This window comes from Mus pahari, chromosome 1, assembly GCF_900095145.1.
Source record: "Mus pahari chromosome 1, PAHARI_EIJ_v1.1, whole genome shotgun sequence".
Classification (NCBI taxonomy): Eukaryota; Metazoa; Chordata; class Mammalia; order Rodentia; family Muridae; genus Mus; species Mus pahari.
Genome location: NC_034590.1, coordinates 166461465 through 166488665, shown reverse-complemented (window position 1 = coordinate 166488665; position 27201 = coordinate 166461465). Strand labels below are relative to the sequence as shown.

Genomic DNA, 27201 nt, shown 5'->3' with positions numbered 1-27201 from the left:
CATTTTAAACTCTCTCTGTAAAGAGAGGCCCTCTGCCTTGACTGCTGAGTCAGAATGACACTGAGGAGAATAAAGTTATTCTCACATTGGAAGTTTGCTCTGGGAAAAAGACATTTAAAGCCCTACATTATGACAAAGGACTTCAACACAGGATTTAATGACTTCATCGTGGTATGGAAATTCTACTCTGCATGGTAACAAATTACCCAGAGAGCTTAGCATGGTCTCTTTGAACTTTCACACCTCATTCCAATTTTAGGCTGAAAAGTTCACGAGTCATAATCTACCGTTTGCATATTCTCATGACTGTAATTTGCTGTGCTGTATTTATTGAAGTGACAGGTCCTTACAGCTAACTTCAGGTTCCCCAAGCACTTTCAGAATTTGTAAGTTTGATTCATATAAGTCCAGGGGAAGTGTCTGCATAATCACTTTAAAGTGACAGAAATATAATTCGAAAAATTCAGGAAGTGTGAGCTCAAATCTATTTTAGTGGAATATTTTTCTTTAGGCACAAAAATCATACTTCTACATAGGTAAAGCTAATATTTTGGGTGTATAAAATGTCCATTAAGAGAAGTGAACAAGCTGTAGAAAAGATCTGTCAGAAAAACGACATCGTTAGAACCCAGAAGCCTGGGTTAGACAGGAGCGCCTCCCTCCTCTTCCTTCTCTAGGAAGCAGCGGTTGCAGATGAGAAAAAGTCCACAGCTTTCAAGAGAATGGACATGGGGCCACACAGAAGCTTTCATTGTTGTTGTTGGGTTTTTGTGTTTTGCAAAAATAAGAAAAAGTTGTTTTGTTTTTACAACAGAAAAGAAAATTGAGACTCATTCATCTAACAGGCATGAGCCATTCAAATCCGACTGTAAAGGGTAGAGAACCCTTCCCTCACACTCACACTGTTAATGGAGTGTGAGCAAAACCCTCCCTGTGCTACCTTTACTTCTGCTCTGCCCCAACCCCTGTATCTGTTCTCAGGACTCCATCAGGAAACTTGAAACTACAAGTCAAACCTGAGCCATGTCTCAGCTCAGGCGGGTGCTGTCCAAATAGTGAAGGAGGAAAACAAAGATCAGGGCCTGCTGACTCTTCTCCCATTTGGGGTAGCAGGCCTTCTTCCCAGTTACAATGCTCACATTCCGGTAGTCTGGAATTTAGCGCAGTGAATAGAAACCCCTTGAAAGGGGAAGACTGTCCCGCAAAGCTTGGCGTGTTAGACAGATGAGCTGCATCTTCCTGTCGAATCACAAGCTTGTTTTACTTGGTGAGTGGTTCATGGAGGTAGAGAAGCAAACCTTGGGAGACCTGCCTTAGTAAATACATTTACTTCTCACCTATGACGCTCTCTGTCACCCATCGGTCCCCAGGGTTGTGTGAGACTTTTTAGATTCAGCTCTACACCACGGGTCTTAAAACCCTGTTTTTAAAGTCATATCTATCATACCTGTGTGACATCATGATGTCGACAGCATTAATTCAAATTAATTAGGATGCCAATTAGACTCATGGCAAGACTGTGCAGACCAATGAGGAGTGACATACAAGCCACAAGAACCTTTAAGAAGAAATTGCATCAACTATCTTTTTTCTGTATGCAGATCTTAAGGAGCAAGCAGAACTGCCCCCCCCCCCCCACCCCTGGGCTCTTCATTGCCTTTAAAACACACACACACACATACAAACACACACACACACACACACACACTATTGTTACCGGTCATCCGACTGAAGCAGGGCAGGCCCTTGGCCCGCCAGGGTATCCACACAAGTCCCACACTGGGGCTAGCATTTGCATTTCGGTGAATGTATTTTTAAGAAGCGACACAATAGGAGTTGGGGCTGTGCTGCTGAATTTTGAAAGCTTAAGTTCATTTGTTTTGCTGTGAGTGTTGATTTAATTATGCAGCATTCCTATCAGAGCTGCACTGTGTACTTTTTTATTCCTCTTACATGTGTTTGAGGTGAAGACCTTGGCTTTGTCTGCAAACAGTGTGTTTCAAGTTATTTCTTAAGTACTAAATAATAAAGAAAAGAGAAGAAAAGAGTTTTTTAAAAGATAGCAGACAGCAATCACAAGGTAAAGGGTTAAATGTAAGATCTCCGAGAAACATTTTGAAGTTGATTAAGACTCAGCTTTGCATTAAACAGTATCGCTTCCACATGAGTAGCTGCTAATACTGTTAGGGAGCAGCTTGAGAGCCCAGTGTGCCTGTGACCTCCTCCACCCTCCAGCCACCCACCGGGCCTTCCTCATTAGCATTCTACCTGGTTCTCGGAGGAATTCCCAGCATCCCCTAGGAGCTCATTCCGTACTTCGTCACTGTAGGCGATCCGTGACCTTTTCTATAAAACAAAACAAAAAGAGAAAGAAGCAAGATGAGCATTAGAAAGCAAACACTTGCATCCAAGCATTACGGTATCAAGGAAGACCATCTCAAACCCTCGGGAGCCCCCTAATGGAAACCTACCGGCAGAGATACTCAAATCCCACTCAAATTCCAGAATCCACAAGCTTAGTGGAAATTAGAACTTAGTTTGTTTTTTTTTTTTTTTTAAATACCAATAATAGAAGAAATTTCTGCTTTGTGTTCAAGTTCTATTACCTTTCATAAGTAGATTAGAATTGATTTATTCTTACTCATATTGTTTGAATAAAACCACTAACCCGAAAAAAAAATACATAGCTGTATTTTTAAACTCACAGATTGTAATTAAAACAAGAGTGACTGGGAGTGTTAAGTGTGAAATGCACTGCACAGTTTAGAGCTCTGAACGTGCCTACTTCTAGGATAATATTCCTACCACCAACTCTACACTGAGTACCTAGACAAGCACATCCATATTTCATCACTGTGATGTTCCTACCCAGGAAGAAAAGGCACTGCAGAGCCATGCCCCAGCTAGCAGTAATTCAAATGTTTCCCACTCCTCTATAAATAATGGCCTAAGGAAAAGTAACATGCGTGAGGGAAGGGGAGGCAAAGGGGAGAAGGGGAGCAGACAGTCAGACAGACACTGGTAAAAGAAATAAATTTTCCAATTCTAGTAACTAAAGGTAGTGTGCTACAAGTCAACATTTGACAATGAAATTGTATCTTTCGAGGCCCCTACCCTCACCTGTACAGCCAGAGGGACGTGGCTGTAAGCGACTCATGAATTATCTAAATGTACACATTTTGGGAAGCGGAGAGGTTCTGAAAATTAGTTGTGAAACTTGAATCTGGTTATTGGTCCCGACTGCATCTTCAATAGTTACAGTTGCCTCTCAAGGAGGCTGGAGGCTTGCATCCTTTCCTGGGCCTCTATATTCTATCTAGGACTTAAAAGTTCTTCCTCGCTCATCTGTGATCTGGGAAAAGTACAACAGTTTCAAAGGACTACCTGCAACCCATATGCAAGAGGCAACAGTAAAATTTCCAAAAGATTTCTACGGTGGCCACAAGTAATGCTGCCTGGTCTCACTCGGCTCTTTACACCTTAAAATCATGTTATCTAAAGGAACCATAGACAGGGACAACCGCTGAGTTTTAGGTCATGTTAAATGGCTAGTCTTTCTCAAGTGGGTTCCTTATCTGAAGCATGAAACACAGGAGATAATTTTTTTTCTATTTTCTTAATTCTCCCAAGGGTGGCACATAAAAAAGAATTTGGTTTATTGCATATAATTTAGTTTACTGCTTTTCTGGATGGAATTAAGCAAATGATATGCTGGATCTAGCAGAACCCAGTTTTAAAAGGCTTACTGGAATATAAATAAACACACACACCACCCAGATATTTGTTTTAGGAAAATGATGTAGCATCATAGAATTTTAACAGTAACTCTCCTTCAACTGAAACTAGGGTCTCTAGGTTCTGATGCTCAGCTGAGCGTTTCTTCTGTCCTTAAATTACCGCCTCTGGTTAGACTCAGGAAAACAACACAAAGCTATAGAATACTTCTGTACAATGAAGACAGAGACACCCACCCTGCATGCTCAAGTCTCCCTCTTCAACACTCTTTTCCTACCACAACATCTGTCTTAAAATTAGCAGCTGCAAGTAGATAAACAAAACTACAGTGCTGTTACAGGAAGAAGGAAAATTAGATACGTGAATCTTTGGTGTGTGGTAAGGACATCTATTTGTTATCTCTTAAAAGTTCAGGAGTGGCCTCATTCTCTGAGAACTCACCAGCTATTTTCTTACCACAAAAAGCATATGCCTTGCCTGTTTGTCTTGCTGCAGCTAGTATGGATTACCCACGTCTACTGACTTCATACAGAACAGTACTTCAAAATGTTGAGCAACAAGGTCAGCTCATTTCATGATCTTAGTACAATACTTAGATCACACCAAACCTCTTTGCCCATTTGGAGATCCCCACCATCACAGTCTCAAACCAGCTAAGCAAAAGTATTTTACAGCATTAAAGGGAATGAAAACCTTTACGACAGGCTGTGGTATCAGAGCTGCCTTGTGCATTATTCATTTCATCACAATGGGGGGCTAAAACATTCCACAGGATGCAAAAATATCATATGGAGATTGTTTTTGTTTTCTCCCCTTTTCACCAAAATACCAACAAATTGGCAAAGATTCTTCAATTACATTACGTTCTTAGTTAGATTTAGTGTACTTCAAACAAAAAGCAGCAATTAAGAGAATACTGGCTCAGACAGAGGCGGACGCACCCACAGCTGAAGGTGGTCTCTAAGAAAGTCACTCCTCACCACTGGGACTTAGCGCTGGTCTTGGAAGGCTTTTCTGGATGTAATTAAGCAAATGATATGCTGAGCATAACAAAGTGGTACCTGGCAGGATTGACTTAAGGAAGGAAAAGACATTTCATTGCAAATATCAGAAATAACTCCCCACAAGAACAGCACAATAATGCAAAAAAAAAAAAATGGGACTCTGCACTAGAGTTCGTTCCATTTTCCAAAAATAAAACAAACCCAAGCTACTCTTTATTACAAATTATACCTGGAAGCCCACCACTGGCATTTTCTCATAATTCATTAATATTTGAATTTTTTAATGAGCTGACTATGGGTAATTAACTATAACTCAGTCTTTGAAATCATCACTACACTGGTTGAAAAACAACAATTAAAAATAAAGATGAAATTCTTTTCAATGGCAAATGGCATGTTTCAAGGATAATAGTTCCTAAAACATCAATAAATCATTTTATCTTTTATAGAATTTTAAAAACCTCATGCTGGATTACCAAGTACCTACATAATATTTTATTTTAGAAGATTGTAAGATAATGAACTGAAACCTTTATTGTTACTTGATAAACCTAAAATATTTTTACTTTATTATTAAGAGTATAAAATCTGTACTTTAGCCAAATGCTAGCATGAGAATTTGAGCTGGAAATGTCACACATTCAGCTACAGTTTGAAGGAACCCAATTCATAATGCATTTTATAAATAGTTAATGACTTCTATACATAAGCTAACCAGGCAAATCAAGAAATTGTCAACATTTTTAGTCTTAGTTGTCAGTTACCACTGTCTACGGGTGCTCTCTGTGTGGCTTCAGGAGAAGTCTGAAGGTCTGTGCAGTGTGTAACCTACTGCAGTTCCTGGCCTATACGATAAGGTGCAAAACTTCAACTGACAGAATTTCAAATATATACCGCCTGCACACATACTCACACACATGCACACACTCACACTTGTTTCACTTTAGTTGTGTGCTTGTGTAAACCTTACGCTTTCTATGATTTATACTTCATACTTCAAATGAACTAAATACAGTTTAAAAAATTATAGAATATATATGACCAAAATATGGCAAATTAGCAGTAGATGTGTTTGCCTTGAGAAGTTGGAGGTACCAAGTTTCTTTCTCAATTCTACAGTGATGACAAAAGTGAGTCTGCAGTTAAGAAAGTAAGAGTTTCAGATGTAAAGAGATTTGCATTGATATGAACAGGATGCTTGCATACTGATTGGATCTTTTCCTTAAAGCCAAGTTCAAACAGAGACACTTTTCAGGTTGGTCTAAGAATTTGGCTTGAAATAACCTAATTACTTAACTTACACTTCAACATTTCCCAACTAAGCTCAATGTGTCTGTGAGCACACACTGCAAAACGGGGAAGAACTTGAATTAGCTTAATTTAAATTAATTAAAAATTAAATTAATTAAGAGTTGTCATCTCTGGCACTGCCTGTTGTATGACTCTATATAAGACATAAAGTATCTGTAACCGGAATGAGGGTTCTACAGTCTACCACAAGCAAAAATGTAACAATGAGGTTGGTTTCTTACTAAAGCGTATATGAGAATTTAATTTCCATGGCGTGCACATGGCAAAGCAATTGCTTAAATTGCCTCACCTGGGAATTTACTGCAATGTTATCATCAGACCAGCCACATTGTAAATAGATTTATAATGCTTTCCATGCGCTTGCTTGGTTGCATATGAATTAAGTAATGATCTGGTATTACAATAAAATCAGCTAGTTACCACACCTGGCAGACAGGATATTTCACTAAATTAATAGCCACACAGCTACATCACAAGGCATAGGAGAGGACAGCATCTCAAAGGCATCTGACTTGAGTCTTACATGGGAAGCAAATAACATCACGGGTATGTACAATGCCACTATACTGAATGAGCTGCTGTTCAAGACAGTCTGTTTCTGACATCTGTATGACTGAATTAAGACTTTCTCATTCTCATTCAATCTTGGCCTAATTTCCTTCATTCAGGACTCTAATTACTAATCAGCAATCTGCAACAGTCACAAACACTGAGAAAGCCCTTCATTCTAATCTACATGCTGCAGACAGCCAAATAATTGATACAAAGTGCAATGTGGTTTTGGTGTAATGAAAGGAACAGCTTGTCCCACTTCCTAATCAAATTGGTCTATAGCAGCAGTAGTTAATAGATTTCTCCATAGTTCTAAAACAAACTACTCATGCTGGCCAGATTTTCCATTGCTTCTACCAAGTTTTTCAGGTCCTTATATTTAATAACTCCCATGGTTACCAGGTGATACACCTATTAAAACCTGCTATGCTTTCAGAGCCAAAGAATTTAACTGTTCCAAAGAACTTAACTGCTTCTGTTGTAATTAATACTGAGATATCTGCAGAGCAGTATGAATTTATATTTATTACCTATCCATATGTCTGCTGGGCATCACATCTTACCTAATTTTATCTGGTTCTAATTAAATAACATCACGGCACTGTAATTTCAGCTAGTAGTTTTGAAAATATATCTATCTTTGGCACCAAGTATTCGATTTCTATCCACACTCCTATTTGTCCATGGTTTGGTTCATCCTTCTATCCACAGAGTAACTTCTGTGACAACATCTCACTCTACACAGTTCAGATTTACACAGGAAACTTGTCAGCAATGGCCTGCTCCCAGGCACGCTGCTAGGATTGAAAGGCACAAAAAAGAACACAGGCAGCGCCTCGGTCAGTCAGTGATCTTCATCATGGAGGATCACAATCTTCATCTCTACGACAGTGATCTTAACAATTCCTTCCTGTGGCTATTGCATGGATTTAATTATAAACAAATGTAAATCTTTCTTAACACTTTGGCTGTGATAACCATAGAAAGCATGTTCCGCTGAATATCAGCTAATAAGACACATAGTATGGAGTGAAGCTGACATACACATATGACTAAAAATACTGATTACTGCATCCTTCCTAAAGATGCTTTCCCAACACACCAAAAGTTATTTGAGGAACTCCACATAATTTGACTCAATAATTCTGATATAAATGGTGCTGCAATTGCAGATGGTTAGAAAAATAAAAAACCTGACTGTAATTCTCCAATATTATTAGAGGAATTAAGTTTCAATCTTTTAAGGAATTATTCCATGAAGCATGGTTGTCCTTGTTCAGGAGACAGTTTAGATGCTGACCAGTCTAAACATCAAGTGCCTGGCCCACATGCTGCCAGTCCTTGGCATCAGTGAAGAGAATGCATAATCTCATTTCATTACATATTTATTTACTTATTGTGTGAGTGTGTGTGTGTTCATGTGTGTGCATGCATGTGTGCCATGCTGCATATATAAAGGTCAGAGAACAACTTTCATGTGTCAAGTCTCTCCTCCTAACACCTGGATTCTGAGCTGAGAAACCTCAGTGATCCAGGAATGCATACTGTCTATCCAGCATGCACTTGGAAGGTTAGGGACCACATCTACACCACCAGAGAGGAAATACTAGCACACCCACCACTAAGCACAACCACCAAGTGGGAAAAGTGTGAACACACCAAATAATTCATCCTTCTTTGGAATAAAATACTAGGAAAACAGAATTAAATTTCTAAAAATTTTTTAAAGTCGTAATCACTCATTATTTTCACTTGTATTTTCAGGAATATTTGACATGTTTAAAACTGGTATTTATGTTTTGGCTGTACATTATGAGATAAATTATACCACATTTCTTAATTGCTTTCTAGAGTGAGCTATAATACACATGTGAATATTTATATGCACATTATGAGGTTACATGTGTATGTATAAACACAGAGACTCACACAAACCCATATGCAATCCATATGGAAAAATAATTCTCTGGGCTGTGCATGGCTAAAATAGACTTTTATTTAAACTAGGAATGCTGACCACATTGCTGCTACATCATTTAATGATTTGCAAAACAGGCAGGCCCATGACTCCGGTACCTGCACTTCTTCATTTCCTCTTGCAGCATTTCCAAACTTGGGCTGAGGTTTTCTGACTAGCACTGGTATTTCAAAATGCCACAGGAGTTAGCTGAGATCAAGGCCCCACTTGCTTACACACTCTTGTAGTTTATGACTTTAGACACTGATACTGAATATGGTGTGGCTGTGTCCTAAATCATGTTGGCTTGTCAATCAACAATTGAGTTACATCATTCAGAAAATCAGCTCATGATAGAACGTGCAGATGTTAGTGTCAGCATCTGGATGTATGAGTGTACAGTGAAAGAAACCCAACTCTTTAAAGCCTTTCTGAGTATAAAATAATTCCACAGACTTGACCTGAAATAGCACCCACACTGAAATTGATACTCTGATAAGTGAAAGCCATGCAGCAGATGTTTTGTTTATATTAAACTCAGCTATCAAAGCAGGACATAAATTAGTGCAATTTTTCTATGAAATATACCTAGTATCCCTTGAAAGGCTGCCACGGCATAATGTGGGTAATCCACACATCCAAAAACAAATGATGCTGGGGGCTCTGTGTAACTGACACCAAGAAACTGTGGTGCTTTGAATAGGTATGGGTCTTACAGACTCTGTGTCTGAATGCTTGGCCCACAGGGAGTGGCCTTTTAGGAGGTGTGTCCTTATTGGAGTATGTGTGGTCTTGTTGGAGAAAGCATGTCACTGTGGGGATGGACTTTGAGGTCTCCTACGCTGAGGCTCTGCCTAGTGTGGGACACAGTTCTCTTTTGATGCCTGTGGATCAAGATGTAGAATGCTCAGTTCCTTCTCCAGCACCATGTCTACCTGAATGCTGCCATGCTTCCCACCATGGTAATAATGGACTAAACCTCTGAAACTGTAAACCAGCCCCAATTAAATGTTTTCTGTGGTGGTATATGTTTGGCCAAGGAAAGTGGTACTATTAGGAGGTGTGGCCTTGTTAAAGTAAGTGTGGCCTTGCTGGAGGAGGTTCATCATTGGGAGGTCTTATTCTCAAGCTCCAACCAGTATAGAAGATAGACCTCTCCTGGCTGCCTTCAGATCAAGATGTAGAACTCTTGGCTCCTTCAGTACCACGTCTGTCTGCATGCTGCCATGCTTCCTACCATGATGATAATGGACTGAACTTCTACCTGAACCTGTAAACCAACCCCAATTAAATGCTGCCTTTATAAGAATTGTCTTCGTCATGGTGTCTCCTTGCAGCAGTAAGACAAGCTAAGACAGAAGTTGGTCCAGGAAATGGGGTATTGCTGTGATAGGTGTGACTATGATTTGGTTTGATTTGGGTTTTGGAAAGCTGTGGACTGCTTTAAGTGGAGCTTAATGGGCCATACTAGTAGACACATGGAAAACAGTGTTCTTGAGAGTGATTTGAACTGTGGAGCACTGGTTCAAGAGGTTTCAGAGGAGAACTTTAGTATATAGCCTAGAGACGGTTCTTATAATATTTTGGTAAAGAATGTGGCTATTTTTTGCCATTGTCTGAAGAGTCTGCCTAAGGCTAAGGTGAAGAGTCTGATTAATTACACTGACCAAAGGCAGTCTCAAAATAAGCCTAGCATAGATTTTGTCCTCTGGGTTACACTCGTGAAGTGTTCTGATCAAGCATACCAAGCTTAGATGTACAGTTCAAGTAATAAAGGGCCACCAGGAAGTAGAAAAGAGCTAAATCCTGTGTCCTAGGATAGTAAATGGAATTAAGAGAGTGGTGACCTCAGAGCAAAATCTTACACAGCTAAGTTATGATCTATGTGTTCCAGTTGAACAAGAGATGGTTACAACATGTTAGGCATTATTATAACCTGGTTATTGTTTCCAATTAAACTTTTAATCTGGAATGAACTACAATCCAGAAATGGAAGACATATCTGTATCTAGATCTTGAGGCTGGGAGACACAGGCTTTTGACCTGAATCATGAGGCATAGTGGCCATGAAAAGCCTAGGTATAGTAACCATCTACTGTCGTCACACTCATTCCTCAACTGTCAATCAAGACTGTCCTACCACTCCTCCAGTATTCCCAAGATGCCCACAGATTCACTATCTGCCAAAGGCTACTGGATCTGTTTATTTAAGTAACCTTTTGATTTCTGATAGTTTTAGACTTATATAAAAGTTACAATGAGAAGAGAGAGTTCTCATTCAACTAACATCCAGTTTGTCATAGCTAAGGAGTTACATGTCCATCCTCTTGTATTTCTGTAATTTTTCCAGTTCCCAAGTAAGGACTTACTAATTATTAATTAAATGTCTAGGCCATAAGCTTTGGCTTGTTCCCCAACTAGCTTGTAACTTATAATAACTTGTTTATACCTGTCTGCCACATGGCAAGTTACCTCTCCTCAATTTCATATGTCTGACTCCTTCAAGACTAGGTGGGGACCTTACTATTTTCCCTCCCCCTAGTCCCCTCCCTCTGTCCCTCTCTCTTTCTCACTCTCTCTCTGTCTCTCCCCCGTCACTGTCTCTGTCTCTTTCTCTCTGTTGAATCTTTCACCTTCTAATCCTGCCTCAGTTTACTGCCTGTCAGATTTTTATTTTGACCAATCAGAAGGTGACGCAGTCAAGGAAGGACAGAGACACATCTTTACACACTGTACATAAACATTATCACTACATATTTAATTTTTGATGAAGTTTCTCTTTCTATTCCCAGATTTCATCTAAGATCTCATATAGTTGGAAGTGTAAGATGTCCTTAGCTTTTTTTTACCTGAGATAATTTCTTGGTCTTATTTGTGATGACCTCACAGTTATGAGCAAATACCTCAAGTGGGATTTGTCAGGTTTTTCGTCTAACCAATAGTCTGGAGTTCTGTGTTTCTAAGAAAAAGGCCACGAAGGGAAAGTGCTATGTTCAACATCATAGCAAAGCCATTTATCACTATCCAGATGGCACTGTTGATGTTACTCTTCTTCTCTTGGCTGAAGCAGTACTCATCCAGCTTCTCTACAGTGGAGGTGCTCAATTATCCCTCCACACAAGGTGCTTGCAGCACAAGGACACTGAATTCCACCTTCATCATGACAGTGTGGCTGTATTAATTGTTTGGTATTCTTCTGTGCAGGAAAGAGGTGTGCCCATTTAACCATCATCCACTCATTTGACAATATGAACTGGTATTAGTTGGTTCTTTGGTTACTATCTAGTACTACTTGGTTTCTTTTGTTGTTTAACTTCTCTGAAGTTTGGATTCAGTCCCCTTGACCTGGATGACTCCGATTTGAAGTACTGTTACCACCCACACTTCACCAATGCTCCTCAGCAACAACCTCTCTAAGAGTCCCAGGCACCAGCCTAGGCTCTGTCCAATCCCATCCACTATTTCTCCTTCTAGCCATAGAATGCTGTCTTCATCCTTAGCCCACTTCTCATTCATCTGTAGTCTTATCTGTACCTATCATCTATCTATACTTAGAAATTATGCAATTTTTTTTAACCCATAAATCAATTCCTACTAAAACTCTTAACTTAAGGCAAGGTTCTCAACCTTCCTATTGCAGTGATCCTTTAATACAGCCCCCTCATGTAATAGTGACCCCCAACCATAAAATTAGTTCTTGCTACTTGATAATTTAATTTTGCTACTGTTATGAATCATAATGCAAATATCTGATATGCAGGATATTTGATATGTGATCCCAGAGGGGTCACAGTTCACAGGTTGAGAACTGTTGCCCTAAGGGTATCTCTAGCTCAGCACAGTTTTGTGGCATTATCTTTCTTCTGTATCCATTCCTCCTGTTTTCCTTTACTCAGTAGCTAAACACAGGAAAATGACCTCAGACTTTCCTTTACTTCTCTAATCTGTCAACTACACGGGTTGTAGCAATTAAACCCTTAAGTTTTAGAGTATCTCTACCTGGGCTCTTTAATACATTTCAAGGATGTCTGTTACCTTTTGCATTCAATCAATTCCTTCTTCATAACTGTGGCTATCACACATTTTATCCTTTTTAAAATTTGGTATGAATTACATTTGGGAGATACTTCTACAGGAAGACTCGTGTTTTAAGAGAGAGGTAAGCCAGCAGGGAACAAGTTTCACCTCTTCATCTAGGGAAGAAACAAACCTCCTTCAACCCCATCTCAAGTAGAATATCACGGCTACAGAAGACTCACAGCAAAGATGTAACTTAACAATCTTAGAACTGAAAGAAAATTCATTCAGCAAAATCCAATGTGCTATGGGAAAATGCTAAGCAACTATATGCTCTCCAACTTTAGGAAGCAATACCATGTTCCTCTTTAATTTCAAGTCTAGGAACATCTCCTATCATGAGTTAGCTATCCTGTTTTGATTACGAAGGAGCAGAAAATCCACTGTTTCATATGAGACAATACCCATGCATATTTCCCTCTGTGTGACTTGCAGACCCCAGGAATATGGATTACCTCTGCTATCTGCATGAAAAAGCTTTGCTGCAATCCTGGCATTCCAGTTGCTTTTATCTCTGAGACCCCAAATTGTACTGTTAGGCAACCGAGGGCACTTACCTAGAGTGAACCATCAGACAAATAGATGTTTGTCAGCCATTCAATTTGTATTGGGGAGTATGCCAACAAAAACAAAACCCAGCAATTTAAAACAACAAATCCACCCTCTACTGACAAGAACAAATTGCTGTGTTTCAAATGAATAAGAATTACAATAGATCACACATCCTGAATGGAGGTGCTTCAGAAAGAAAAATATTCTTAGAACTAATATTCCCTGTTTTTTCTGGCAGTAGTGAACATCAAGCAAGCATACAGCATGCTTAAAATGAAGAAATATAAGAGAACAAGCAGGAATTAAATGTCGTCAGAGTACAGCTCTCCAGCGAGGTTCAAAGGCAGCATTCAGTGGCTATAGGAGGTGACATGGTGCTGTATTGTAAGCTTGTTCTCAGCCTGTGGTCTATCTAGAAATGGAGCTGGTGCTGCTGCTAGCAAACAATCAGGGGAGTGGGACCATCATTTTGAGCCTAAACTGACTCTAGCTCTGTATTTTCAACGTCCACTAAAACAAACAAGAGCTTTAGTGAACTGACCTCCCTACAGTTACAGTGTCTCAGACAACTTGGAAGCATGTGCAGAGGTGATTTACTCAGAACTGATGTTAACCCTAAATATTAAAGTGGTTAATAAGCAATTACATACAGCAACAAAGCCTTAGGAATAAAAAGAATGTTTGTTTCCCCATCAATAATCTGAGCAGTTTAACATCTTGCTCTATGGTATCCCTTACACCACATCATTATTCAGGATCTATTGCAGGTTCTCCTGCATTCTGGATCCAATGCAGCTGCTTCTGCATTCTGGATCTATTGCAGCTGCTCCTGCATTCTGCATCTATTGCAGGTTCTCCTGCATTCTGGATCCAATGCAGGTGCTCCTGCATTTTGGATCTACTGCAGCTCCCCCTGCCTCCACATTCTGGATCTAACTGCTCCTTCAGTGAGACTCAGTTCTGAAATTGAAGAAACATCAACTACTGTGAAAGAAGTCATTAAACATGGGAATTCAGCCTTTCAAACTTGAAATAGAAAATGAGTTTCTAGGGCAACAAATTCAACTATGTCCATATAGCTAGTTTTATTATACAAAACTCTTAAAGCAAAAATATTTACATTCTGAAAATGAGGGAGTTTTTCCTATTAAAATCATGTCATAACACCATGATAAATCTTGTAAGAGGATAACATATTAGCAAAATCTTTCAATGGGCCTTATTTGTTGTGGCAACAAGTTCTTATACCAAAACTTAAAACTTTTCTAAAGGACTGGAGAATAATAAAGTCCATACACAAGTATATGATGTCCCTGAGGGCAGTTAACATGACAATGAAAAGACCAGATAAAATAAAACCTCAAGTACCCGCGTATGTTGGTAAATAATTGAGCTATAGGGGATGGAGAGATGACTCAACAGTTAGGAGCACTGACCACTCTTCCAGAGTACCTGGGTTCTATCCCCAGCACCTGCATGGCAAATCACAACTGTCTATCACTCCTGTTTCAGGGGATATGACACTGTCATATGGCTTCCATAGGCACAAGGCATCAAATGTGGTGCACAGTCATATCTGCAGGCAAAACACCCATATACATAAAATAAAATAATTACTTAAAAATAATTGAGCACAGAACAAAAGTTGTTTTTACTTTGAGGAGTTAGAAAGTCCCTTTTAAATTAAAAGAGTAAGTTGGTAATGGTGGTGCACTTCTGTGATCCCAGTACAGGGGAGGATGAGGCAGGAGGCTTAAGTGCTAGAAGCCAGCCTGGACTACACAGTGCATTCCAGGCCAGGCTGAGTTAGAGCCAGACCATATCCCCATAAAAAGAAAGTAGCAGAAACAACTCTGATCCCCTCCCCCAGAAAAGAACCACAAAAGATGCACGATATATACAATTTAATGGATTTATACACATTATATAGGCATGTGTACATACAAAGAGGTTTTAAAATATATAAATAGAGGTAAAGTGCATACCCACGTTCTCTGCATCACTCTGCAAACATCTTTAAATGCTTAGGGTTAATGTCAAACAGTTTATGAAACTAAACAAGAAGTGTAATAACATCATCGGTGAAACTGGGGTGCAGGGGAGCTGACTGTCAAAGAAACCCTCCATTAGATAAGTAACAGTCTTAAACAGAAACGCAAAACCATCTTTCATTTTAAACTGAGGCAACTCTGACTGTAATTCTTATTCTATATGTATATGCTATATGAGGTTTATTTGTACTACTGTAAATCAGTACTATGATTTTGTTTCTTTAGTTTATCTATTAGTATAGATTTCAAAGCCATGTCAGAGACATTGAACATCATCATTCTGAAATAGAAGAATATCATATACTATACGAAATAGCTTGACAATGAGGGACAATCTTTCTCTCCATTTTATTTCAAGTTTTGAAGATAGTAATTCTAAATCGATTGCTTATCACATAATTAATTTATTTAATTTATAGAAATACCCAGAGGAAATCAGTACCAGTCTCACTGAGGTGGATATTGTAGCACTGACCTGCCATCCTTTGCTGCACTCACAGGCTACCCTCTAATGTTCTGAGAAGAGACACTACCAGGTACTTAGACAAATGCCCCATGAACTTGGACCTGACTTGGCAATGAAGGCACTGCTGATCTGTCTAATTTTGACTGTGATAGCACTGGACAGGGAGTGAATGTAATTCTGGTCTCTGAAAAGAACAGAGCCAATTTTGGTACTCTATAAATATTCAATAATAATAGGACCTCAGGGCTAGAAGGGACCTTGAGAGTCCTCTAATACACCCGCTCCCTCATATCACCCTACGCTGAATGGATCACATGAAGAGCTTGAAGAGGAGGGCCGGAGCTTTCCACAGAGAAGCTCAAGACAATCACTGGTTAATGTCAGGGTTATTTTCTAAAATCTCACTAAACAAAGGACCACAGTTACACACACAGTAGAAACCAGCACACAGCTGCATACCATACTTGGCATGAGAGCTCTGCATACACTTGAAGACATTTGGCAACTCTGCAACCTTCAATTCAGGGAAATGATCCTGGGATCTTCATTCATCTTCCTAATTTTCCAACCCTTTAATCATCTGAGGACACAACGCAGAATTTTCTTTGAATTATCTTTAGGCACAGTTGTTTCGATTGTATACAGAGATGGACAGAAGACTCTTGTAGAACCTAATATGAGCCAATGTGCCTTCAGTATAATTCTAATATGTAAATTTGGGAAGGTAATTGTTTTCTGTTTTTATCTCTGCCTCATGTCATATGTACATTTTTTTTTATTTTTGTGATGTTTGGAATCGAACTCAGGGCTTAGGAACATACTAGGCAAATTCCACTAAGCTGTAACACTGGCACCGTACTTTAGTATGGTTTTTGGAGTTAGTTGCTATCACTAATTAAGTTTGACTTCCTGCCCTTTGTTGGAAACATATTTAAAGTAGACAAGTCTCAGATTCGGGCATATAATGAGCCTGAGCTCAGATTCTAGCTCTGATTAAGAACCCTGTGTACTTCAGGGCAGCTGGAAATAGACCTTATAGAGCAACAAGTCCACTGCTTATCACATAAGAGACATTTGAGAAAAGTCACCACTCTGATGGCAGCCACTAGTGAGCCTATTTCTTTTAGCCTGCTAAACTGGACTTGTCATCGGCACTCCCCTCTAACAGCAGATATGTCCCAAGCCTTCCTGACTATGAGGACCAGTCAGCTATCCACTTCCTCTTGGCTCCTGAAACTCAGTTTGGGCTCTCAGTTTTGGCCTTTTAGCTTTGACCTTGTTGATATGTGATCGAAACCTTCTCCACTTGGAACCTCTTAGTTTTCTAAGGGCTTTGGTTCTCACTCACCTTTACTCTGTCTCTTGAAGAGAAAATACTTTATCTCAAGCTCTAAAGAACTCACACGGCAATACAACATGAAAGTGTCAAAGGTGATACACTTGATTATCAGCAAACTACTTCATAGTCTGAGTTAAACTACAATGTAAACCCCAGCTCTGCTCCTGTCTGTGTAGCTACAGGGAGGATGCAGTATCTATATGTCTCAGTCAACGTATCTGGAATAAAAACGCATGCTTTGTAGCAAAGTCTGAAGTGATCTCTGTGGTCATAGCTTTCTGTTGAGAGGTTCCCTAACCCATTGTTCTTGAAGAATAAGAACAAATACACTCTGAAATCTCCACTTAGGGCAAAACTAAAATAGATATTTATTCACAGACACAAATATATGGAGAAGTGTCCCAAAGCCAATGAAACCACGCAGAGGCCTCACAAGGAAGACGACATGGCTCAGAAGATGACAAGAATACTGAGCAGCAGCTGGATTCACGATGCACCAGCCAGAGCAAAACCATTCAAAAGCACAAAACTTGGATTTGGGGCTTTGAAACAGAATGGAGAAACAGGAATAATCCAGCTGCTGGAAGAAGCACCCTCAGACAGACACTGTTCAAAGGAGCAAAGGTTACAGGGTTATATACGGAAGAAGTATACTTCTCAGAATATGGTTAGAAAGCATAGAGAACACTGTTAGATATAAGCAAACGAACAAGTTGGAGAAACTACAAAATCATAGTTTTGAACACCTATTATAAAGCTAATCATATAAAGATAACAAATCTCTTAAGTAGTTATTTAAGTAAATGAGGTTAATTCCAGAAAGCCATAACCCTGTTAGAAAAGAGATTCTAAGTGGTCTCCTTTTGCACTGGTTGGAAGTTCAACGCACACACAGTAAAAAGGAACCAACAAATCACCAAACAGACTTCAAAGTCTGCACGGTGCCTGGTACGCAGGGCAGGGTTTCAGAAAACCCAAGCTACAGAATGATGTACTGGGACCACTGACCCCCAACCAAAGCACTGGAGAGCTGAGAGAGGCCCCTAGCACCACCCTTCTCCCCACAAGAACAAGCTTAGTGTGGGGACAGCACCAAGACATCTCACATTTTAGGATCTGGCCATCTGAAGGTGCAATGCAAGACATCAAAGCCAAGACCGATGTACAAGGTACCTGAGATCTTGGCTGCTAACGGCTAGATCTAGGGCACAGGAACTATGGAAGGTTATCTGAAACACTCTAGAATTTTAGGCCATTAACAGTTGGCATAAGAGAGGGAGGGCACAAGGGGCCTTAAAGACACAAAGTCATCTGAGACATTCTGGATCTTCAAAGAGCAGAAAACAAGGCTCAACCTATGCACCAGGGAAGACAGAAATGGCCCCAAACCACAGAAAGCACAAAGAGAACTTGCCAGAGACCCAAGAAGTTGGCAGTAGGACTATAAAGCTGGAGGTTCAACCCAGAAGCAGACAGGGCCTCTAGAAACGCACTTGTGATGAAAGATTCAGCCCTGCTGAAAGGCAATTCAAACTCAGGTTCCAAATATATACACTGGGTTACCTCACTCAGGATGATACCCTCCAGATCCCTCCATTTGCCAAGGACTTTCATAAATTCATTGTTTTTAATAGCTGAGTAGTATTCCATTGTGTAAATGTACCACATTTTCTGTATCCATTCCTCTGTTGAGGGACATCTGGGTTCTTTCCAGCTTCTGGCTATTATAAATAAGATTGCTATGAACATAGTGGAGCATGTGTTCTTATTACCAGTTGGAACATCTTCTGGATATATGCCCAGGAGAGGTATTGCTGGATCTTCCGGTAGTACTATGTCCAATTTTCTGAGGAACCACCAGACTGATTTCCAGAGTGGTTTTACAAGCTTGCAGTTCCACCAACAATGGAGGAGTGTTCCTCTTTCTCCACATCCTCGCCAGCATTTACTGTCACCTGAATTTTTGATCTTAGCCATTCTGACTGGTGTGAGGTGGAATCTCAAGGTTGTTTTGATTTGCATTTCCCTGATGATTAAGGATGTTGAACATTTTTTCAGGTGTTTCTCAGCCATTCAGTATTCCTCAGTTGAGAATTCTTTGTTTAGTTCTGTGCCCTATTTTTTAATGGGGTTATTTGGTTTTCTGGAGTCCATCTTCTTGAGTTCCTTATATATAATGGATATTAGTCCCCTATCTGATTTAGGATTGGTAAAGATCCTTTCCCAATCTGTTAGTGGCCTTTTTGTCTTATTGACACCTTGATATAGCTGTCTCTTGTGAGGCTATGCCAATGCCTTGCAAACACAGAAGGGGATGCTCACAGTCTACTATTGGATGGAACACAGGGCCCCCAATAGAGGAACTAGAGAAAGTACCCAAGGAGCTGAAGGGGGCTGCAACCCTGTAGGAGGAACAACAATATGAACTAACCAGCACCCCCAGAGCTCGTGTCTCTAGCTGCATATGTAGCAGAAGATGGTCTAGTCAGCCATAATTGGGAAGAGAGGCCCCTTGGTCTTGCAAACTTTATATGACCCAGCACAGGGGAATACCAGGGCCAAGAAGGGGGAGTGGGTGGGTAGGAGAGTGTGGGGGGGAGGGTATTGGGGACTTTGGGGATAGCATTTAAAATGTAAATGGGGCTGGAAAGATGGCACAGTGGGTAAGAGCACCCAAGTGCTCTTCCAAAGGTGCAGAGTTCAAATCCCAGCAACCACATGGTGGCTCAAACCATCCTTAATGAAATCTGATTCTCTCTTCTGAAGTGTTTGAAGACAGCTACAGTGTACGTACATATAATAAATAAATAAAATCTTTTAAAAAATAAAATAAAATAAAATGTAAATGAAGTAAATACCTAATAAAAAGTGGGGGAAAAAAAGAATTCTATGTCTCCATTTTTGTGCCTGTTACAGTATCTGTGACTTAGTTATAGATAATAAATTGAGACACATACTAAAAAAACAAAAAAACAAAAAACAAAACAAACAAACAAAAAATACATACACTGAACAGACAACAGCAGCACACCCTCATAAACAGCCCCAAGGATCCAGCCTCACTGCTGGGCCCAAACACAGGTAAGTGTTGTTTGGACCTTCACTGGTTTTAAGTAAAATATTACTTATTTGACTTGTTTGGCCATTGACTATATGCACATATAAGACATATGGCATATAATTTTGAAAAATCCAAAGACCTGTAAGGGGTCTTTAAAACTCAGGAAGAGGGTGCCAGTCAAGCTAAACTTTCACACACCAAGTCTAAATACCATTGTAATGGCAACAGCATAAATAACATGACACTTTAGATAGGTGAGAGCTCAAAGATTCTCTCTAGTGAAGCTGCCCCCCCCCCCCAGAGATGTTGCCAAGGGGCCAAGTGCTTGCCTTCTACTCAGCCTAGAAAGGAAAATGTTATGTGCAACCAAAATTTTTTATTAATGTAAAAAATAAATTAAAAGCTCCAATTGGAGTAAATTTGGAGGCAAACATTTTTTCTAGCCGTGTCATGAAGTGCATAGCATACATAAAGGTAGGATATATAATATGGCAAAAGTAAAATGTTTGGGAGACAAGCAAATGGAGTTCTTCTCAATGAGCCTCACACTGCTCATAAAGTAACAGGATACCATTTAAAAGTACATACAGTAACCTAATGTTCATTTAAAAGTAGATACAACAACCTAAAGGCTCACACTGTAATCTCCATATGAATTGTCAAAAAATAACACCAAGAAGTATAACTAAAATTTAAATAGAGTAGACAGAACCAAAGACTTAAAATTGGGTCAATTACCCAAAAGAAGAGAAGAAAGAAGGAGCTGTTCATGTGACTAATGACATACAGTTGATGAATTCATAAAGCAGGCGCTCTGATGCCATGAAAACAAAGGGATGCTCAAGCTCTTCACTGATATAGAGAACTCCCTCAGACCCACCCAAGGGCTGAAAAGCTGCTATGTGTGTTATCACACAAGGGTTGAAGAGCTGCTGCGTGTACTATCACACAGACCGTCAGCCACTTTTTCCAAGCACCATTTTAATCCATTGGAAGGAGAGACGGGAAATGTACACTTGCTCTTGTCTGCCTACAGATCTGGAGAAATGCATGAGAACTCACTCCCAGTGGTTACCTGTACTGAAAACCTGAGAGAGTCAGAAGGAGGAACTGAGATGGGAAACAGATGGCAGGAAGAATTTTGCGCGCATCTTCGTCATACTCATCATGAGCACCACCACCTCCACCACCACCATGCCAGCAACAGCACCACTGCGCCAGCACCACCCTCCCAAGCATCTGCAGGGTCTTATTTTAACACCGTGGCAGAAAACTTCAGGCTGTATTTTTAGGAAAACTCGTCAGCATTTGCCTATGAAAATTTTGCTGGATAGCTTACATAATAGGAAATTTTCAAGGTTACAGAATTTTCCAAAACAACTGAACTGTTTCCCAAGGGAGAAGAAGGATTGGCCAGGATGCTGACAGGGATGCCACAGGGAGCAATCACACTCTCTACCCTGTAAGAGGGAACAAGAATTCAGCGAACCCTTTTCACGCCCAGTTTCTGAAGATCTGAGACTTCAGACATATGGGCAGATCTACACACGAGCAAAGTAAGAAGGGGTCACTAATGGCCCCTGAACAATGGCAGGAACCAGTGTTTTGCCTGCTTAACAGCAATCAGTAAACCTCTAAAACTGGGCGGGTAAATGGTGAACTCAGGAGCTAACTATCCCCCTAAGAAACCTCTTCATGGCTCATGCAAAGAACACTTAGAAAGTAGATAAAGAGCCTTTTGTCCCAGCGCTCGGGAAACAGAAGCATGCAATCTACAAGCTTGAGGCCAGCCTGGTCTACATACTAAGTTCCAGGCAAGCCAAGGATATATAGTGATACCCTATCTAAACAAAGAAGACAAACAAAAGAAGTCAATGCAGAAAACATTGTACACGTGTGATGGAACACACACACATAGACACAAACACAACAAATAAACAAATAAATAAAATGTAATAAAAATATTGAAATACAATAATTAATACAGTGCTCTTAAAAATCAAAGCAAATGAAAATATTGATCAGGAGGAAAGACTTAGAAATAATATCACATTTCTCACTTTTAAAAAAAAGTTCTATCTTATGAGCTCTAACCTAAAATCTGTCTACAGAGAATGGAGAGATTTACAGTTATTAAAATAATTTAATCATAAAAAACAGAAATACATGAATTATTTATAAAATTGAAAGTGTTGGACTTTTTTTTTTCCAAGACAGGTTTCTCTGTATAGCCCTGGCTGTCCTAAAACTCACTTTGTAGACCAGGCTGGCCTCAAACTCAGAAATCCGCCTGCCTCTGCCTCCCAAGTGCTGGGATTAAAGGTGTGCGCCACCATGCCCAGCTGTGTTAGACATTTTTAAGGAGACATAAAGGCTCCTGATAGTTTGGGAGAAATTCTGTGAATAAAACTACAAAGTTTTATTGAACAACTGGTTCTTAGAGTTAAGATAAATAAAACTAATGAGAGAATAAGAGGATGAAAGTTGAAAGCAAGGACTTCAAACATTAACAAGAAGGCAGAAAAATGAGACTCCAGTGGACCATGAAAACGGAGGGTCAGAGAGAGTCCAAGGGACCAAGGCATCCAGTTCCATGAAGGGGGTGTCAAGGAAAACTGAGAGAGAATTAAGATACAAACTGAGAAAGGGGTCCAAACACAAGGTCTACTATAGTGGGAAAAAATACAATAGAAAAAAGGCTAAACACCTAAAATTCTCCTCAGATATATTTTTAAATGCCATATCCTGCTTCCAGGCACACACGAGAAAAGGCCACTCTCCACAAAGCTTAGGGATTTTTGCATTTTCTTTAAGCTGGTGCTGACACCTAGCAGTTGAATGATGGATCGATAGCACCATCCTGCCATTGCGGTTCTCTTTGGACAAAGCTCTGCTGGGGAACATTTCAGTCCTGTGGTAAAACTGGGATAACTCAGGCAGAGAGGCCTAGGAAGGAGAACATCTATTCAAGTGACAGACTACCTGAGCAGCACGCCCACCACCTAAGCAGAAGCTTCTCAAGGACTGTTCACCGGAATATGCCAGCCCCCAAAAGTCACGTGAACAAAGACAAATAGCCAAAGGGCCCAAACGCCAGCAGCACCCACTCCATCTTTACTTCACTCAAACCCTGAATGAATTCTCAGAACCAGCCAGTCAATAGTCTTGAGTAAATACACACTCTACAGGCTTCCTGCGCTATGCGGTGCCTGGCTTCAGCCTCTTCTTAAGGTACAGACATTTTGTCTGTCTAACTGGTCATACAATCTTAGTAAAAAAACTTGCAGAAAACGTCTAAAGTCTAGGAACTCTGAGAAGTGAGGGGTCTATGTTGACTTTCTCAGTTATTGGTAGTAGGGAAGCAGGAAGCTTCCCACGAGTCAGAGGTGAATCAATCAAGAAGGAAGTATCCATTTTGAAGCATAGTAAGTTACCTTTCATGGTCTTATAAGGTGACACAGTGATATGCACTGACATCTAGAAGTCATACAATAACTGCACTTTAGAATTGAAGGCTCCTAAAGAAGAACTTAGCCTGACCTGTTCTCCTCACAGATGAGGAGATCACCAATTATGGTTTAATCACACAAGAATTCTCTGGCCAGTATAAGCTGGTTGTTCTGCTGATGAAGGCCACTATTAGCCAAAAAAAAGTCACTTACACTAAACACTGGCCCAAAAGTATTTTGTGACGTAGATAATCCAGTGAAAGAAACAAAACAAAGATTGCAAATATCCTGAGTGATACCAGACATTACCCAGGAGTGGATCACCAGAGGTCTCACAATATTTAACACAAGCAACAGGGAGCCAACTGAAAGCAGTGGCATGGTCTCTTACTTTAAGAACTATAAACTTGAGAAGTCAAGTATTTTCCTCCTTTCTTATGTACAAGATTCATCTCACTGATGTGATCCCCGTGCAGATTCCTCTAGATCCACTCTCTGGACACAGGAAGAACAGTGCTGCTCGCCTAGAGAATCAGTAATCAGCAGTGTCTACAGAGTCAGCAAAGGCAGCTGTGGCCTTACAGCAGAGAAATCTCTGGCCAGAGAGGCTTTCTCTCCTGGGGGGGGGGGGGGGGCTTGGCCAAATTTAGATTGTGCCTTCTAGAAAGGAACAAGACATTACATAAAAGTCAACCTAATTTGTGTTTGAAAAACACAGCAGCTAATATATTTTGTGAGTGCACTCTGGCTGAGGTATTCTTGTGAGAGCTGAGTTTGCAGGCATATATGCCAACTTCCTTTCCTACCAGTCCTACCAGTCCTACTATCACCATTCCCATTTTCAGTTATGAAAATGAAAAAGTTATTTGCCTGAGTTCAAACAGCTAAACTAACCGGTGTCAGAGTAAACCCATGAAAGCAGCTTCTAAAGAAAATCTCTATACAGCTAATCTAATTTCATATGCTCAGACGTTTCTCATTTTTTAAAATACTTACTATAATTATTATACATGGAGGTGTTTTATCTGAATGTCTGTCTGCACTTTTGCATGCCTAGTGTCAACAGAAGCCAAAAGAGGGCATCGGATACCCCAGGACTGGAGTTACAGATGGCTGAGCCACCAGGTGGGTGCTAACTCTGAACCCCTGAGCCATCACTCTAGCTTTTCTTCGTTTTATATTTTAGGCAGTGTCTTAGGGTTTTGCTGCTGTGAACAGATACCATGACCAAGGCAACTCTTATAAGGACATTTAATTGGGACTGGCTTACAGATTCAGAGGTTCAGTCCATTATCATCAAGGCAGGAGCATGGCAGAATCCAGGCAGGCATGATGCAGGCAGAGCTGAGAGTTCTGTCTTCATCTGAAGGCTGCTAGTGGAAGACTGACTTCAAGGCAGCTAGGATGAGTGAGTGCCTTAAAGCCCACGCCCACAATGACACACCTACTCTAACAAGGCCATACCTCCTAATAGTAGCACCCCTGGGCCAAGCACATTCAAACCCTGACAGGCAGCATCAGTTACACTCTCTGCACTACCCTCTTTCATCCCTATGTACACCCACTGACCTGCTCCTTCTTTCCCACTCTCATGTCCCTTCCTCCTCGCCTGTAGGCTGAGCACAGGAAGTCACAGCAACCATGTGTTCATGATTACAAAGGCCATGGTGTAACCAGAAGACAGCATCCCACCACACTGCCCCATTCTTCAGCTTCCACAGTCCTTCTACCCCGTCTCACAGCATTTCTTAAGTCCCAGAGGGAGAGACACGAGTGCTTCAATTAGGACTGAGTGCTCCATGGTCAGTTATTCTCAGCTCTTTGTCTGGCTGAGTCCTTGCTTTGACAGTCACTCACTGACAAAAGAGGTTTTTCTGGCCAAATATGAGAGATGAGCCAAGTCTATGGGTATTAAAATATGTAGAAGATAGTTTAACTGCATGCGTTCAGGAAAACATCAGCAGTATACTGACTCACAGAGTCTAGGCTTTTGACCAGTTCTACAGTGCCAGACATGTGCCTCAAGGGATAAGCCTAAATCTGAGCAGGAAGCAGTTGGTCTCCTCCAGTGCATCCTGTCCTGCACCAGAGGACATAGCTGGCCAGGCAGCTCAGGGTTTCAGCATGCTGGGTTTACAGCTCAGGGTTCCAGTGAGTGACTTTTCTCCTCCAATAGCTGGATGGCACCCATTGGCCCTACAAATGTTAACTGGCAGAGAGGAAGCAACCAGGTTAGTTCAATCTTGGTTTTTCTGTGTCTCTACGCACAGTATGTGTCATCTTTGGCAACAGGCTATCCCTGTCTAGTTCTGGTGGGTGTCTAAGAATAATGGCTGCCTTCGTGATAGTCGCTTATATACTAGGCAGATTGTTCTCTTTGTTCCCCTCCAATTTTTCTAAGGCAATTTGCTTCCAGCTCCAGTCACACTGATAGCTCTACCGGGTTGGAATGAAGGACATGTAGCGAGGACTAGGGTGTGCCTCGATGGTAAAGTGCCTGCTTCGCTTGTATAAGACTCTGGTTTTAGGAAACTTAAAGAACTTGGCTTACAACAATAACAAAAATCATTAAAAATATTTAAATACTTTCAATCAGTTATGACCACACACATCCAAACACTCAGGGTCACGTTTTGTTCTTGGCTGCAGTAGTTCACTGGCAGCATTACAGCCAGGATCACATGGTTGAAAAAAATCAAAAACAAAAACAAACAATCTGCATCAACTATTTTATCAGAAACATCCCATACAGTATTAAAAGGATTGAATAAACACCTGCTTAAGTAAAATAAGCCTAATGCTAAAGTGAGTAGCATAGTCTTGCCTTAATAATCTTTTTTAGTTCTAAAGTCTCTGGTGACAATGGTTAAGTGATCCAGCTAGGCTTTAAAGAAACAAAACTACAACCTGTTAGATCACAGTCCCTACCACTCAGCCTACAAGTTCTTATCAAGAACAACAGTGACTGACACACCACCATAGGAGAAGACACTTTTCATGTGTACATTCTACTCAGCTGCTCTCAGCAGTGTTTGAGTTGGTCACAATGCTCTCTCTCTCTCTCTCTCTCTCTCTCTCTCTCTCTCTCTCTCTCTCTCTCTGAAATAGTCTCTTTCATGATCACTTTACTAGTAGCTTTCTTCCTAGGTCAATTCAAATTATTTTCCACTGAACCTTTAATACTATACTCTCTATGAGCTTGGTTAAGAACCCACTTTTCCTAAGTATTCTGGCTACTTCTGCCTTAGTTAGGGTTTCTATTGCTGTGAAGAGACACCATGACCAAGGAAACTCTTATAAAGGACAACACTGAACTGGAGCTAGCTTACAGGTTCAGAGGATCAGTCCATTTTCATCAAGGCAGGAAACATAGCAGGGTCTAGGCAGGCATAGCAGTGAAGAAGCAGCTGAGAGTTCTACATCTTCTTCTGGAGTCGAACAGGTGAAGACTAACTTCCAGGCAGCTAGGAGGAGGGTCTCAAAGCCCACCCCCACAGTGACACACTTCCTTCAACAAGGCCACATCTCCTAATGGGGCCAAGCATATTCAAACCACCACAATTTCTATAGGTGTAAATACTACTATATGCAGATATCAAAATCTTGATTCAATTTAAGAACTGCTCTGAACTCAAACATGATAAAAC

The 27201-nt window shown here is 40.4% G+C and overlaps 1 protein-coding gene across 6 annotated transcripts in view; it reads right to left on the bottom strand.

Moving 5' to 3' along the window:
* Positions 1-27201, bottom strand: part of Vti1a (vesicle transport through interaction with t-SNAREs 1A) — a 306907-nt gene that overhangs the window by 237092 nt on the left and 42614 nt on the right. For all 6 annotated transcript variants that reach the window (XM_029537740.1, XM_021195954.1, XM_021195929.1 and 3 more), the window contains exon 4: positions 2269-2346. In XM_029537740.1, coding sequence (XP_029393600.1) covers positions 2269-2346 — 78 coding nt within the window. The remainder of the gene's footprint in view (positions 1-2268; positions 2347-27201) is intronic.